This window comes from Gekko japonicus, unplaced genomic scaffold (genome assembly GCF_001447785.1).
Source record: "Gekko japonicus isolate JY-2015 unplaced genomic scaffold, Gekko_japonicus_V1.1 scaffold4073, whole genome shotgun sequence".
NCBI lineage: Eukaryota > Metazoa > Chordata > Lepidosauria > Squamata > Gekkonidae > Gekko > Gekko japonicus.
Window position 1 is genome coordinate 24,253 of NW_015167167.1, and position 17,611 is coordinate 41,863.

Sequence of the window (17,611 nt, forward strand, 5' to 3'; positions counted from 1 at the left end):
GGGTGGGCGGGTGGAGCCACTCCAATTGTGGAGTCTGCAGCAGTCAAGCAGAACCTCTTCACTTCAGGGACAGCCTCATTGGTAAGTTGGGAGCCACTGCGGATACATTCATGCCTCTCCCCTCGGCCTGCAGCTCCGAGGATGCTGTCCCGGATGGCTGCAGGGGGGTGCAGATGATCCGCTATTGGGGCACAAAAGTGTCTCCCCAGCGCTGCACTGCTGGCTCTCCACCCATGTGGGTTTTCACAAAATCCTGGCTTCGGGCCTGGACCAATGGTCCATCATCCTGGTTTTCACATCAGTCTGATGCCACAGTAGGGTTGCCAGGTCCGGGTTGGGAGACACCTGGAGATTTTAGCTTTGATAGCTGGATCGGAGCCCAGAGGTCAAATCCAGCTATCAAACCTAATAGCCAAGGCTAGGCTTAGCCTCTAAAAAATGTATGGATCCCCCTTCACTCTATCTCTCCTCCTAATGGCTCCCAGCTTATCCTAGACAGTGCTCCCTCTAAGCTGAGTTAGTGTGAGCTAGCTCACAGTTTTTTAGCTTCCGGATCACCAATGGGGAGGTGGAGGCTGGTCTACAGATGGCAACAGAAGAAAGAACAGAAGAAACGCTGAGCCACTTTCTTTCTCCATGCTGTTTTATTCAAGGAATCCACTTGCATGATAAAAACATTGCACCAAAAGGAAGGAAGGAAGGAAGGAAGGAAGGAAGGAAGGAAAGGCAGTGTGTGAAACTTGTTATGTGGGACGTCACAGAAGTGAGCATTTCTGCACGGCAATTTGTTCTCTTGGGAGGTGTTGTGGCTCGCTGCACTATTTTTGTTTGTTTTTAATTTTTACTTTTAAGATTTGTTTCCCACTGGCTTCATAGAGCCCTGAAGGCAGCCTATGTAGAGGACACTTAAAAAAAAAAAGGATCTACAAAAGCCCAGGTCTAATAAAAACGGCACATTAAGCACAACCTAGCAGTCCGAAAGCAAGAAATTGCAAGTAGATAAATAAGGACCACTTCTGTGGGAAGGGAACAGCGTTCCGTGCGCCTCAGTGTTTAGTCATGCCAGCCACATGACCACGGAAACGTCTTCGGGACAGAGCTGGCTCTTCAGCTTTGAAACGGAGATGAGCACCGGAACCCTAGAGTCGGATTCGACTGGCTTTCGAACCAGGGAACCTTTACCTTAACCCAGGGTCTGTGCTGCTGGAAACGACCTTTCTACCCTTGTCTGGATAAATGGCAGGGCTGCCAGCTCCGGGTTGGAAAATACCTGGATATTTTGGGAGGGGTGCCTGAAAAGCACGGGGTTCGGGGAGGGGAGGGACCTCCTCGGGCACAATGCCATAGAGCAGGGATGTCAAACATAAGGCCCAGGGGCCGGAAGTGGCCCATCCAGGGCTGTCATGTGGCCTGTGAGCAACAGGTGGAAGGGAGGGAACAGGAGGCTGCTCGGGGGTGGGCGGGTGGAGCCACTCCAATTGTGGAGTCTGCAGCAGTCAAGCAGAACCTCTTCACTTCAGGGACAGCCTCATTGGTAAGTTGGGAGCCACTGCGGATACATTCATGCCTCTCCCCTCGGCCTGCAGCTCCGAGGATGCTGTCCCGGATGGCTGCAGGGGGGTGCAGATGATCCGCTATTGGGGCACAAAAGTGTCTCCCCAGCGCTGCACTGCTGGCTCTCCACCCATGTGGGTTTTCCTCTGCACCCCCCCTCCCAGCCCATGGGGCCTTGCAGTGAGGACACACGGACTCGGAGCTTACCAGTTTCTGTCCTTTATAAAGTTTGTATCTCCAGTACCCGGCATTACATTTTATGGCACACATGGCCCGGCCTGACAAAGCAACATTTATGTCGGATCCAAACCTCATAACAAATGTATTCGACACCTCTGCCATAGAGCCCACCCTCCAAAGCATCCCATTTTCTCCAGGGGAACTGATCTCTTGTACTCTGGAGATGAGCTGTGATTCCAGGGGGTCCCCAGGCCCCACCTGGAGGCTGGCACCCCTAATAAATGGGGAGGTGGAGGCTGGTCTACAGATGGCAACAGAAGAAAGGAAAGAAAATCCCCACTGATTTCAGCCAGGTTTCCATTCTCTTTCTTGGGATACTAAAGGTCGGGAGGTTTGTGGAAGGTCGGAGCTGAGAGCCATCCAGGGCGATCATCCTTGAGAGAGCTTCTTCCCACGACTGCCGGCGTTGGGCGCTGGGCTGCACAGCACCTTGTCCAGGGTGAAGATGACTCCCGCGGAGTAAAGCCCGACCCCCAGGGGCAGAGTGCAGGCTGTGGCTGTGCCGCAGCCCCTTGCCGCAAAGGGGGAGAGGTGACCCGCTGCCGAAAGACAATGGAGATAGTCAGTGATAGGGTTGCCAACTCCAGGTTGAGAAATTCCTGGAGATTTGGGGGTGGAACTTGGAGAAGGGAGAAGGAGGAGGAGATTGGATTTATACCCAGCCCTTCACTACCCGAAGGAGTCTCAGAGTAGCTTATGATTTCTTTTCCCTTCCCCTCCCCACAACAGACACCCTGTGAGGTAGGTGGGGCTCCACACATACATACATACATAAACCTTTATTGGCATAACAAACCACACAAAACTAGCATGCCTTCAGGACCGTCTCTCCCCTTGAGAGTCTTGTGCTTTGCTGAACAACACCTACTGGTAGTCCCCGGCCCGAAGGATGTCTGCTTAGCCTCCACCGGGGTCGGGGCCTTCTCTGAGCTGGCCCCTGTCTGGCGGAACGTGCTCCCAACTGAGATCAGGGCCCTGCGGGACTTGCTACAGTTCCACAGGGCCTGCAAAGCGGAGTTGTTCCGCCAGGCCTTTGGCTGAGGCGGTGGGTTTTTTTTTTAACCATCTTGGCCTCCCCTGCCCATAATAGCCCTACAGATGCCTAGCATCCTGCTAACATTTCATGGGAAGCGTATTGGGCTGCTGTGGACTGGTGTTATGTTTCTTTGCTGCCACCTGGTTTTATTTAACTGGTTTTTAATCATATAGTTATCATTTTTGTTTTTGTCGTGAGCCGCCCTGAGCCCATCGGGGGATACGGTGGGATATAGATAAATAAATAAATAAAACTGTGAGTAGCGGTGTTCCCTCTAAGCTGGGTTAGTGTGAGCCAGCCCACAAGTTTTTTAGCCTCTGGCTCACACATTTATGCCTTAGCTCAGGAAGGACGGCTCCAGAGCGAACTGCTTTATGCAGTAGCCAAACAGCTCGCTCACAGCTTTAATGCCAGTAACTCACAAAGTAGAATTTTTGCTCACAAGACTCCACAGCTTAGAGGGAGCATTCTATTTACCTGCCTGGGGTGTGGAATGACCAATTCCCAGCCCCAATTTCGCACCTTGAGGAACTGAGCAGTGGGAGAAAAAAATGCCTTTCATATAGTGGCATTCTAGGACTTTCTCCTAGTCTCTGTGGTAAACACCATAGAGGCTAGGTGAGGTGGCCTAGGCCATCACCTGAAATGACATCACATCTTCCCCCAAACTCCATCCTCCTGAGGCACCGCCCCTCCCCCCAATCTCTTGGTGTTTGATGAGGCAGAGTTGGGAACCCTAACTTTGGTTAATAAACCACCTTCATATTCTGGCTTCAGATCCTGGTTTGACAAGACCCCAGCTAACAACAGTTGGTGCAATGGCCTACATCCAGACAAACACACTAACGGCTATTGGTTTAATGAGGCTAGAGTTTCTCACAGTGGCTGAACTGAACCAGAGCTGTTATTGTGCCAAGCCCGAAAGAACCAGATGACTTTTGGGTACCTGCGGAGAAAACTGGGGCTAGGAAAATTACTTATCGGCCAGTTCCCCCTGGGTGGTAGAAAAGGGGAAGTGAAGTCAGTGGTTGACTTTTGCGGTCCGAGGCTCAGATAGCCAGAAGAAGCCGAGCCGACGAGCCGTTCCAGAAGGAAGAAGATCGAATAACGTCCCTCCACTGGGTGCTGTTAGGACAGTCCCCACCCCAGTATATATGTGGCCATAGATAAGGGATAACGGTTAACTGTAAGCCGCTCAGAGACCCCCTGGGGGGTTCGAGCGGGGTAGCAAGTTGAAATAAATAAATAAATGAATGAATGAATGAATGAATGAATGAATGGGGCAGCCCGTCTGGTTGGGGAACTTTCAGGGCAGCCCTCTTCCCGGAGACCCCTAGGAGCCAACCTGGCGAACCAATTAGACTTACCTATGTTCAGTGTCCCTGACACAGAGACACAGTGATTGTCCACTCCCGTGCAGGCCAGGGTCTCGTTCCCCTCGCAGTGGTTCGACTCAAAGGCAAAGCAGACAGGACAACGGAGGCTGTTGGGGTTGAGATTCAGCGGTGGCACTGGAGAAGAAGAGCCATACAGCAGCTTAGCCGAGTGAATCCCCAAAGCGTGTGCCGCAGGGAATTGATTTCTTCAGGGCTATTTTTGGGCAGGAACGCACAGGAATGGAGTTCCGTCTGGCTCCCGAGTTGGCCACGCCCAGCAGGAACTCATTAGCATAATAGGCCACACCCAACAGCAGAAACTCATTAGGATTGGCTACATTAGGGGGTGTGGCCTAACATGCAAAGAAGTTCCTGCTACAAAAAAATCTCTGGGTTTTGACAACAAACAAGGTAAACAGAATAAGAAGCAAAAGGTGGGTGTGGCTGGATGACCACACTTCTGGTCACATGTGGGTGCGGCCTAATATGCTAATAAGTGGTGCTGTCAGGGGTGTTGCCCAATATGCTAATGAGTTTCTGCTATTGGGTGTGGCCTATTATGCTAATGAGTTCCTGCTGGATTTCTTCAGTGCTTACAGCTGCCTCTAAGGCCAACTGGTCTGCCCACAGAGGATGCTGCCTGCCGCCTCTCTGTGTGATCGACTTGCCTGGATGCGGGAAGGGGGGGGAGATGAACTGGAAGTGGTGAAAAAAAAGGGGGTGCACGCGCCACTTCTGAAATTAACTGTAGAGCTTATTCCAGTTTAACCAGAGTGGGGTCAAGCAAACCCAGAGGGCGGCAAAGGAACGGAACGGAGGGAATCCACTCCTCCCTTCTCCCGCTGGGTTTGATGTGCGTTGTCCACGCGCGATAGATCAGCGGTGGCTCATGCGCGCGTGCAGATCACACAGAGAGGCAGGGGGCACCTCCTTATGTGTGACCTAAAGGCAAGAAATGATGGGTGTTCCTCTTCGCGCTACCTACAGAGTAGGCAGGCGGGGTACCCCTGGCCGCCCGCCACCAATCCAGATGGCGAGACGAAAACCAAGCCTTGAATGATGAGGAGCCCATTGTAGCAAATCACCAGTCGTCAGTTTAAGCCTCCCTATGAGGAGAAGTACCTTTCCTCCGACATATGACCCATTGCACGTCTTTCTGCTGTCAGTACTATTACTGTCCGGGTTCAGGGCTGGTTTTGAGGTTTTTTGGGGGGTGCCAGGCAGAAAGGTCCCAGGTCCCCTTCTCTGTCCACCACTATTCACTCTGCTTGTGCCCTTCTTCCCTCCCACCCAGCTGAATGCCTCCCACCTGCCTAGGGTTGCCAGGTCCCCTCCTGGGCACCGGCAGGGGATGGGGAGGCAGGGTTGCCAGATGCAGGCTGGGAAACTCCAGGAGGTTTGGGGGATGGAGCCTGGGGAGGACAGGGACCCCAGTGGGGCACAAAGCCACAGAGTCCACCCTCCAAAGCATCCATTGTCTCCAGGGCAACTGATCTCTGTAGTCTGGAGATGGGCTGTAAAACCGGAGGATCGCACGTGCCTCTGTGTCCTTCCCTTGTCTGCCGAAGAGCCCTCCCTCCACCCATGATCACAGAGTCCTGCGGCTCTTTCCGCAGTGGCACTGGGCACTGCATGATTTTGGGAGGATGGCAGGTAGGCCACTAGCAACCGAGTGGGTTGGGGGCAATGTTCCCTCTAAGCTGAGTTAGTGCGAGCTAGCTCACCAGGGCTATTTTGGGGCAGGAACGCACTGGAACGGAGTTCTGGCTGGCTTCAGAGTCGGCCATGCCCACTACAGCCAAAACCTCTGCATACGTGGCTACAGAGGGAAGGCCTGGAGAGCAAACCTCCCCCCCCCCCGGCCACTCTGAGGCGGGCAGGCCGGGGTGGGGGGGCTGGAAGGAGCGGGGAGGCATTTAAATGCCTCCCCAGGCCTTCCCCGGCCTGTCTAAGGACCACGGGGTCCCTGGGGAAGCCAAGGGAATGCATGGGGGTGTGGCCTAATATGCCAATGAGCTGTGCTGTCAGGGGTGTGGCATAATATGCTAATGGGTTTCTGCTGTTAGGTGTGGCCTATTATGGTAATGAGTCCCTGCTGGGATTTTTCTACAAAAAAAGCCCTGTAGCTCACCATTTTTTAGCCTCCGGCTCATAAAATTTTTTTGTCTTAGCTCAGGAAGGATGCCTCCAGAGGAGGCTAATTTCTGCAGGAGCCCAATCGCCCGCTCACAACTTTCATGCCAGTCGCTCACAAAGTAGAATTTTTGCTCACAAGACTCCACATCTTAGCGGGAGCATTGGTTGGAGGGGTGGGCATCAGTGGGCCCTGCCATAAAGCCCCGGGGACCTGGCAGCTGCCCCACGTCAGGGAATATTGATACCAGCCCTGACACCTAGAAGTACGTGAGGAAACTGGGTAGGAACGCCAACCTCCAGGTGGTCAAAACCAAAACCAAAACCAAAGAGCAGCGCAGAAGTTGTACGCAAAACAAAAGAAATGATCCGTGCTCAAAAATAAACAGCCCCAAGTCTTAAACAACTGTATCAAAATGTAAGAAAGATGTAATAAAGAGGATGTGATAAAGAGAAGCATTTTTTGCACTTTGACTTGAGACCGGGAGCAACTTTGCGCAAGGAAACGATACGCGCTGGTGAATTTTTTTCCCTTTGGAGCAGAAGACATACAGTGAAGAACCCTTTAACGAAACACAAATTATCTGCTAGTTTATGCGTAAAGAAGAACATTGGAGAAACCTACATTAGTTCATCCACCAGGCTCCGGTGCGTCCTTGAACCCAGCTATGCTGGGGATTATTAGGAAGGGTACTGAAAACAGATCAGCCAATATCATAATGCCCCTATATAAATCAATGGTGCGACCTCATTTGGAGTACTGTGTGCAGTTCTGGTCACCACACCTTAAAAAGGATATTATAGCTTTGGGAAAAGTGCAGAAAAGGGCAACTCGAATGATAAAAGGGTTGGAACATTTTCCCTATGAGGAAAGGTTAAGGCGCTTAGGGCACTTTAGCTTGGAGAAAAGACGACTGAGGGGTGACATGATCGAGGTTTATAAGATTATGCATGGGAAAGAGCAGGTAGAGAAAGAGGTACTTTTCTCCCTTTCTCACAATACAAGAACTCGTGGGCCCTCCATGAAATTGCTGAGCGGTCGGGTTAGAACGGATAAAAGGAAGTACTTCTTCACCCAAAGAGTGATTAACACTTGGAATTCACTGCCACAGGAAGTGGTGGCGGCTACAAGCATGGACGGCTTCAAGAGGGGATTAGATAAGCATCTGGAGCAGAGGTCCATCAGTGGCTATTAGCCACAAGGTATAGATAGGGGCCCTGGGGCAAGTGATGCTCTGTCATCTTGGTGCTTGGGGGGGTCAACAGTGGGAGGGCTTCTAATGTCCTGGCCCCACTGGTGGACCTCCTGATGGCACCTGGTATTTCTGGCCACTGTGTGACACAGAGTGTTGGACTGGATGGGCCTTTGGCCTGATCCAGCATTGGCGTCTCTTATGTTCTTATGTTCTTATTATTACCTGTGGGACTATTAAAACCGGGAGATTGTGTTCCATATTATTGGAGTTCCTGGTGTATGAGTTGACAGAGTTCATGTCCTGTGGTATGTAAAACACACCCTGTTATATTTAATTTCATTATATTTGTATTACATTGGGCTGTGTCCTCTTTATTGTGTCCTTATTACATTTTGATAGAATTGTTTAAGACTTGTGGTTCTTTATTGTTGAGCACAGGTCGTTCCCTTTGTTCTGCAAACCGCCAGGGGGTGGCCGCCGCAATGCTCCCTCTAAGCCGTGGAGTCCTGTGAGCAGAAATTCTACTTTGTGAGCTCCCGGCATCAAAGATGTGAGTGAGCGATTGGGCGGCTGCGTAAATCAGTCGGCTCTGGAGCCCTCCTTCCTGAGGGAAGACAAAAATGGGTGAGCCGGAGGCTTAAAAAACTGCGAACTGGCTCACGCTAACTCAGCTTAGAGGGAACACTGCAGGGGCTGGAGATCTCCTGTGATCGCAACTGATCTGAAGAAGTGAAAGCTCATATAAAGGTAAAGGGTCCCTTGCTCGAAAGCCAGTCGAGTCCGACTCTAGGGTTGCGGTGCTCATCTCCGTTTCCAAGCTGAAGAGCCAGCGCTGTCCGAAGACTTCTCCGTGGTCATGGGGCCGGCATGACTAAACACCAAGGCGCACGGAACGCTGTTCCCTTCCCACCGAAGTGGTACCTATTTACCTACTTGCAATGTCTTGCTTTCGAACTGCTAGGTTGGCAGGAGCTGGAACTGGAGACGGGAGCTCACTCCGTCATGCGGCACCCAGGTCTTGAACTGCTGAACTACTAACCTTCCACAGCCTGCAGTTCAGCGTCTTAACCACTTGAGCCACTGCAGCTCATACCCGACCGCACATTTTGTTAGTCTTTTCAACTGATCCCCAGGCATTAGAGATCGGCTCAGCCAGAGAACAGGGCCACGTTGAAAGGCGGACTCTGTGGCATTACACTCCGCTGAAGCCCCTCCCCTCCCCAAGCCCCGCCCTCCTCAGGCTCCACCCCCCGACACCTCCAGCTCTTTCCCAACCCCGGAGCTGGCAATCCTACAACAGGGACTAATTGATGGTTAGGGTTGCCAACTCTGGGTCGGGAAATTCCTGGAGATTGGAGAGTGGAGGTTGGGAAAGTGGGGTTTAGGGAGGGGAAGGACCTTGGCAGGGGATAATGCTGTGCAGTCCACCTCCCAAGGCAGCCATTTTCTCCAGGAGAAAGTGGGATAAATGGTTTAAATACATAAATGATAAATAAATAACTCATGTCCGTAGTCTGGAGATCGGCCGCAAATCCAGGAGATCTCCAAACCCCCCTCACCACCACCACCGGGAGGTTCACAACCCTAAAATGGAACACACGAGGTTAGGTAGCAGCAGGGTTCCCATTCCCCTGACTGGGGAGAAGGTTTGCCCACTTTTGGGGGGCCCCGATCCGCTGGCCCCGATCCGGCTGGCAGGGGAACCCCGCCCCCCAAAGTGCCCCATTCGCACCAATGTGCCCGGTGCAATGACGTCTCTCGGAGGTGACATCGTCACGCAGGACACGCTCTATCGTCCAAGGAAAAATCTTTATGATTACCACAGAGTTTCTCCTCAAACGATAGAGTGTCCCCCCCCCAACATGCCTTGTGCGATTACATCACTTTCAGGTGACGTCATTGCGGCGCGTGCCAAAGAGGTCCCAGAGAGAGAGAAAGGGACACCCCCCCCGCTGGCTGCCATGTAAGACCTGGCCACCCTATTAGGTAGAGAGAAGTGACCAGAGGGGCACGGATGGGCCAGCGGTGTGGTAGTCGGGACTCCGGGATTTTTGCCGTACGGTTTAGGGCCCACTGATTGCAGAGGTCATCCTGGCAGCATCTGGAAATGCTCCGAATCTGGACTCCCGCCCCGGTGCTGATGCTTATGGAGCCGGCGTAGCAATCGGCAGCAGCGATGCAGGTCTTGAGGGTTTCGGTGGTGTCGCCTCCCCCTGGAGAAGACAAAACATCCGTTGGGAGAGACGGGTCGGAGTACAACTGAAAAGAGACGTCGTAAAAACAGGCGGTTTGTCCGACTATTCTTCCCTCCCCCCAGATGTTATAACTGGGATTACTGCCTCAACTCCTGTGTGAGGATTTGGGATGAGATCTATCCCGTCTGCATATGATTACCAACTCTGGCCTTGGAAAGTCCTGGACACTAGGGGGCGGTGCTTCTGGAAGGGGAAGTCTGGGGAGGGACTTCACCTTGACTCTATGGCATACCGTAGAGCAAGGCTGTCGAATTTATGCCGGATCTGACATAAATGAGACCTTGTTGGGCTGGGTCATGTGTGTCATAAAATGGAATGCCATGTAGCGGGGATATAAACTTTATAAAGGACACAAACAAAAAGGGGGGGTTTTTTACTTAAATTTTTTTTAAAAAAAACATGCTTAAAACATGAGCACTCTTGCGATATTTTGTTTATTTAACAGCGTCTGATAACTGACACCTCTTGCTCTGAATCACTGCATCAAAATGTCTGTGCTGTTGCAGTCTTGAGTATGCTGTTCAGGACCTACAATGATGCAGCAGCAGCAGAACTGGAAGAAGAAGCAGAAGGCAGCCAGTTCCGCTGCAGGCCTGATAGAAGCCCTCCGGGGGCCTGATGCGGCCCCTGGGCTGCATGTTTGACACCCATGCCATAGTGTCTGCCCTCCAAAGCTTCCATTCTATCTAGAGGAACTGATCTCTGTCATCTGGAGATCAGTTTAATTCTGGGAGATCTCCTGGCCACACCTGGAGATTACAAATTATGAAAGATCACGGGCGAAGCTGATCAACCAATCCAAACAACTGCGATCTATTCCCTAAGGACTTGTTTTATGTAAATTTCTATGCAATCTCTTATATTGCTTTGGCCTTATAAAGATTTTTACCAATGCTAGATACGGAATAATTTTACAGTACGTGCAATTTTTCTATATTGAATAAAGTGCTTAGGTCCATATAGCCACTCTGAACTTCCGGTTATCAACTTCTTCATCCATTCAAAGTTCTATGTGACAATCTCTCCTTGTTGTGTTGTAAACATCAGTCGAAGACACATTCTTTCTCCACTTCTATTAATGGCACATCTGAGGCTCTGCACCAAACGGACGGCTGGAAAACCCGTTTCTGCTCTTCTTCAGGGCAAATTCCTCAGCGGAGGCAGGGGTCATTTCCTGCAGGAGCGCACAGGAGCGGAGCTCCGGCAGTAAAGAGCCTAGGGGGTGGGCACATGCAACAAGCCCCACCCCCTGCTCCCAGCAGCCCTCAGTCAGAGCAAGAAGCAGCCAGGTAAGCGAAGCTGATCAACCAATCCAAACAACTGCGATCTATTCCCTAAGGACTTGTTTTATGTAAATTTCTATGCAATCTCTTATATTGCTTTGGCCTTATAAAGATTTTTACCAATGCTAGATACGGAATAATTTTACAGTACGTGCAATTTTTCTATATTGAATAAAGTGCTTAGGTCCATATAGCCACTCTGAACTTCCGGTTATCAACTTCTTCATCCATTCAAAGTTCTATGTGACAATCTCTCCTTGTTGTGTTGTAAACATCAGTCGAAGACACATTCTTTCTCCACTTCTATTAATGGCACATCTGAGGCTCTGCACCAAACGGACGGCTGGAAAACCCGTTTCTGCTCTTCTTCAGGGCAAATTCCTCAGCGGAGGCAGGGGTCATTTCCTGCAGGAGCGCACAGGAGCGGAGCTCCGGCAGTAAAGAGCCTAGGGGGTGGGCACATGCAACAAGCCCCACCCCCTGCTCCCAGCAGCCCTCAGTCAGAGCAAGAAGCAACCAGGTAAATTGCAGAGCCCCCCCGGCCCCCCTGTCCAAAAGAGTCCAGTGGCACCTTTAAGACCAAGTTTTATTCAGGTACAAGCTCTCCCTCCTCTGCGAGGACAGATCTGCACGAAAAAAGCTAGCAATCCAAAACAGTCCAGTGGAGCCTGAGCGGTGGGTGTTGCCTTCTGACACACTTCCAGTGATGTCAGGGGGTGTGGCGTATGCCAATAAGTTATGCTAATGAGTTACACTAATGAGCTCCTGCACCTCTTTTTCTACGAAATGACCCCTGGGCGGAGGGATCTCGTAAACCCTGTGTTTGACAAGTCGGTAACCTCCACACTGTAAAGTGCTTTCAAAACAGGTGGCTAACTAGGGGGAAGTGATCTCTGTCACCTGGAGATCAGTTTGATTCTGGGAGATCTCCTGGCCGCCCCTGGAGATTGGGGAAACTATTTCTGCACACAATTGGAGTGGATTGCTTTGCTGCGGCAGTTGCTATTCCTTGGTTATATCGATGCGCCTGGCTCTTTACAGAGTACTGTAAAAAAACCAAGACCGCCGAGCTCTCTGTGGAGAGGGTGACAGAGAAAGGGAGGAAAGGGGGTGAAGCCCGGAAACGGGGCTTTTGCATACGTGGTCCTCCTTGGGCTCCATTCTGGTTTTGTAGTGGAGGGTGCACAGCAGGCCTCCAGACATCATTTTTACAAATATTTGTTTTAAAAGCATGTGAAGAAGTGTTGGAACGCACAGGAACAGAGTTCCGGCTGGCTCCCGAGTTGGCCACACCCAGCAGGAACTCATTAGCATAATAGGCCACACCCAACAGCAGGAACGCATTAGGACTGGCTACATTAGGGGTGTGTGGCCTAACATGCAAAGGAGTTCCTGCTACAAAAAAAGGCCCTGGGTTTTGACAACAAACAAGGTAAACAAAATAAGAAGCAAAAGGTGGGTGTGGCTGGACGACCACACTTCTGCGAACATGGGGTGTGTGGCCTAATATGCTAATGAGCTGTGCTGTCAGGGGTGTGTCCTAATAAGCAAATGAATTTCTGCTGTTGGGTGTGGCCTATTATGCTAATGAGTTCCTGCTGGGCTTTTTCTACAAAAAAAGCCCTGGAAAGTGTTATGTCTTTTCAGTTAGTAAAGCAATGTTTAGCTTAAGCATAAGTTCTAGTACAACAAAGCAGCGTCTGGATTGGAGAACTAACCAATCCGAGAAGCCTATGCTTTTGGCGGGAGCCACTCTCATAGGTTCCAAGCACTGTAATTCCATTGGACGTTATCTGCTTGTTGGGTGTGGTTACCCCTGTTCAAATCGTATATAAGCCAGCCTGGTTATGTGCATCTTTGGTCTTGAAGCCTCTGTCTATCCTTGTGTTGTTATGAGCTGGGTAAACGAAATCACTTGTTTAAGAGCTGCCTCGATCTCAGTTTGTAATAGAAAGCCAGCAGTCTGCGCTCTGGACATACAGGCCGCTGGGCCCTCTCCAGCCCCGACAGCAGGAGCCACTGCCTCCTCCTCCTCCTCCTCCCCCCTTGCGCCGGCACAGCCAGCCCATTAGCCACTGGGAAGCGCTCACCCCAGCCCCGCATCCTTCGCCTACCGCTGTCATCGGAAACCCCCCCCGCCACTGGAATTGGACTCCCCACTTGCTCTGCCTGTTGCCATCTTCCCACCGGCACAGCGAGCCCAGATTCCCAGCGCGGAGGGGAGCCCAGCCGACAAGAGAGAGTGGCTGAGGCTGGCGAGAGGGAGTTGCTCTGCTGTACCATAAATAAAATTTAGAAATGGAAATCAGGGGGCCTAGGTTGGATGGGAAGTCGAGGGGGGCTTGGCGGTAAGTCGGAGGGCCGGGCCCCGAGAAGCCCCACCGTAGCTACGGGTCTGGCCAGGGTGCGAGCGTTTGTGAGTCACTGCTCACTTCTTCAGCGGTGCCTCCCGAAAGCTCCGACCCCGCCACAAAACGTGTTAGCGCTACTAGACTCTTGCTCTTTTCTACTGCTACAGACAGACTAACATGGCTGCCCATCTGGATCAGTCGGGGGAAACGATCAACTTTTCTTTTGGTGCAAGATATTGAGTCCCGAGGGCTTGGGAAATACCCTGTCCCTACAGGAGGCACAGAACCTGGAGAGGGAATCTCAGGCAAGCTCTTGTGCGCCACCGGCTGGGCTGAGACGGGATGCATGATCGGTTCCCCTTTCTTTTGCTCACCCAAAGAGTTCTCCCCGATTAGCGTGAGGCAGGTGTCTTCATTTGGGCTGCAGGGATGGGCCAAGCCATTGCAGCCTTCGCCGGGGCTGATGCAGGTTTCACAGGTCAAGCAGGATCCTGGGAAAGGAAAGAAGAGAGCAAAACGAGGCAGGCTTTCAAACTCCAGGTTGGGAAATTCCGAGACATTTAGGGGTGGAGTCTGCCAACCTAGCAGTTCGAAAGCAAGAAATTGCAAGTAGATAAATATGTACCACTTCGGTGGGAAGGTAACAGCGTTCCGTGCGCCTTGGTGTTTAGTCATGCCGGCCACATGACCACGGAAACATCTTCGGACAGCGCTGGCTCTTCGGCTTTGAAGCGGAGATGAGCACCACAACCCTGGAGTCGGATTCGACTGGCTTTCTAGAAAGGGAACCTTTACCTTTACCTGGGGAAGTTAGGGTTCGGGGACAGGAAGGGCTTCAGTGGGATCTAGCAGCACAAGAGTCCACCCTCCAAAGCAGCCACTTTTACCAGGGGGAAATAATTTCCGTCGCCTGGAGTTCAGTTGCGATTCCAAGGGATCTCCAGGCCCCTCGTGGAGTCTGGCAACTCTGTGGGGACGGCTCAGTGGCAAAGCACCCACTTTGCACGCAAAAGGTCACAGAGCCAATGCCCAAGATCTCTACTTAGAAGAAGAAGAAGAAGAGAAGAGGAGATTGGATTTATCCCCCGCCTTTCACTTGGAGTCTCAGAGCGGCTTACAAACTCCTTTCCCTTCCCCTCCCCACAATAGACACCCTGTGAGGTGGGTGAGGCTGAGAGAGCTCTGACACAAACTGCTCTTTTTCAAGGACAGCTGTGCCAGAGCTTGTGACTGACCCAAGGTCACATCAGCAGGTTCAAGTGGAGGAGTGGTGAATCAAACCCGGTTCTCCCAGATTAGAGTCCACACACTTAACCACTACACCAAACTGGCTCTTAAAACTTAAAACAATCAGGCAGAAGGTGACAGGAAAGACCTCCACCTGAGTCTCCGATGTGCCACAGCTAGTCAGAGCAGACAACACTAAACTTGACGGTCCAGTGGTCCGACTTAGAATGAGGCAGCTTCGTATAGCCATACACGTGCACTTCAAAACAGGAAGGGGTGCCAGGGCTCAGATCTTCCCAGCAACCTAGGGTTGCCAAGTGCGAATTCAGCCGCAGCGGGGGACTCCCGGCTGGAGGCTAGAGCGCACCCGGAAGTGACGCGGGCACGCCGGGCACGCTGGGGTCGGGGCCACGACCATCCGAGGGAAAACCATAGAGTTTTCCCTCGGATGACCATGGTCCCGCCCCCAGCGTGCCCGCATCACTTCCGGGCGACGTGCACGTCAGGGTGGAGTTCCCCCCGGGGCTTGATCCACTGGCGGCGGGGAACGGGCCTTGCCCCCGGGGGGACTTGGCAAGCCTACAGCAACCCCCCCCAAAAAAACACACTATACTCGGGCCCGTAGCTACCGTGGGGCATCTCGGGGCTAGGCCCCTTGGCTTACTGGCAAGGCCCCCTGACTTTTCATCTAGCCCAGGGACCCCGAACAGTGGCAAGTGCAGGGAAGGAGCAGGGTATTCCTTTAATTCAAATTAGCCAGTGTCTCCTAAGGAAATGAAATGCCCCCCTACTTAAAAAAATCCTGGCTACGGGCCTGACTCTACTATGCTAGCTCTCTTCTTCCTGATTCCGTAGTTTGACGTCATCCTCAGTTTCCGTCTGCTGGATTTGACTTGCCGTCGTGAACGATTATTTTTGCCTCGTTTGTTCCTTTTGTGCAACCTTTATACTGCTTGTGTGCAACTGATGTGCAAACAAATGTTGGAAAACGCATACCTTTTTACGAGGGGGAGAGAAATAGCGTGGAAGGAGACAGCAAACAGTGAGGAAATCAAGGCTCCCGGGTTCGTCCCTCACAAGGCAGAAACGCTACCGAAATAGGGATATTTGAGCTAAACCAGCAAGCCGGTTTGATGTAATGGTTAGAGTTCTGAATGGGGACTGGAGAGACCCAGGCTCAGCAGTGAGTGGGGTCTCTGGGTGAACCACAGGCCAGTCACTCTCAGGTAATTTACCTCGTGGGGCTGTTATGAGGATAAATGGGAGAGCTATGTACAATGTTCCCTCTAAGCTGTGGAGTCTTGTGAGCAAAAATCCTACTTGGTGAGCTACCGGCATTAAAGTTGCAAGCCGGCAATTTGGCTGCTGCATAAATTAGTTTGCTCTAAAGCCATCCTTCCTGAGCCAAGACAAAAATGTGTGAGCCAGAGGCTAAAAAACTGTGAGCTAGCTCACACTGACTCAGCTTAGAGGGAACACTGGTATGTATTTCTCCTTGAAGAAGGAGTAGGTTAACAGTGTGACGGACAGAAGCGTATGAAAGGAAGCGTCATCCCTCATATCAACCCGAATTAACAGTCTCACAAACAATCTCTGGTATCCATGACAAAGTAGACATTCCCTTACATTCATGAACCTACACAGTGCATCTACACATTGTTTGATAGTGTGGTTGTTTCACATCGCTAGAGTCATTCACAAGAGGATGGGACAGTTCACACAAGACAACCCAGTTGAGAATGACTGTTATAGCACAAAGGCCCTGCAGTGTCCAAAAACATGAATGTCGCCCTGGGGGTCTGGTTCCCCATCACAATGTATTTATTTAAAACACTTATCATCTGCCTTTCTAACTTGCGGACCTTTCTACCTTGCGGAACTCCCAAACACGACATAGTTATCTATGTATTTATTTGAAACACTTCCTTACCAACCTTTCTACCTTGTGGAACTCAAGGCGGCTTATGATGTAAATAAAACAACAATTGTTTTAAAAGCAACGCCATCAAAGACCACAATTTGAAATCTTCAGTTAGGATGGCCAATAAATAAAAACTAAATTAGTCAAAGGTAAAGGTAAAGGTTACCCTTGCTCGAAAGCCAGTCGAATCCGACTCTAGGGTTGCGGTGCTCATCTCCGTTTCCAAGCTGAAGAGCCAACGCTGTCCGAAGACGTTTCCGTGGTCATGTGGCCAGCATGACTAAACGCCAAGGCGCAGCCCTAAATAAAACTGTCTTCAACTGTCTCCTGAAGACTGAAAGAGAGGGGGCCAGGCGTGCCTCCCTGGGGAGGTTGTTCCATAATCATGGGGCTACCACTGAAAAGGCCGTCTCTCACGGGCCCACCAGATGAGCTTCCTTGATGGGTGGTAGGGTTGCCAGTCCTCACGTCCTGGCAGTGGTTCTCCCATTTTTTTAGGCTTCAGTCCGCCACCAACCAGTTTGCTGGTGGGGGAAGCTCCGCCCCCAAACAGCCACATCCCCCACGCGAGGTCCCCAACGTGATGATGTCGCCCAGAAGTGATGTCATCATGCCGGGGGGCGGGGCGTCGCCTAGGACACTCTGGTTTGACGGCAAAACTCTATGGTAAACGTGGCCTAAAACCATAGAGTTTTGCCCTCAAACCAGAGCGCTGTTGTGTGACGTCACCAATGTGATGGTGTCACTCCCAGGTGATGTCATCGTGTCGGGGACGTCCCGGAATGCCCCCTAAATCCCCCCACCGGCACAGCAAGGGGACCCGACAACCCTAATTGGTGGGACGGTCAGGAGGGCCTCTCCCTATGATATTAACCCCCAGGCAGGGATTCATGGGAGACGACCGTCCTTCAGACACACATGCCTAGCTTCTTCCCCAGATGGGGCAGAAATGGTACTGCCCACCGAAGTTCAGTTGGGACTCACCTCTGGCCAGGACCGTGGCCAGGAGGAGGCCGAGGCTGGCCAGGGTCTTCTCCAT

At 51.6% G+C, this 17,611-nt stretch overlaps 1 protein-coding gene across 1 annotated transcript; it reads right to left on the bottom strand.

The window, feature by feature from the left end:
* Positions 1-2,163: 2,163 nt before the first annotated feature.
* LOC107112049 (phospholipase A2 inhibitor and Ly6/PLAUR domain-containing protein-like) lies at positions 2,164-17,611 on the bottom strand. Its single transcript, XM_015413114.1, has 6 exons — positions 17,557-17,611; positions 13,799-13,915; positions 9,596-9,748; positions 9,268-9,324; positions 4,198-4,341; positions 2,164-2,333 (listed from the first exon to the last, which is right to left on the bottom strand). The coding sequence occupies exons 1-6, from the start codon at positions 17,609-17,611 to the stop codon at positions 2,164-2,166; spliced, it is 696 nt and encodes a 231-aa protein (XP_015268600.1).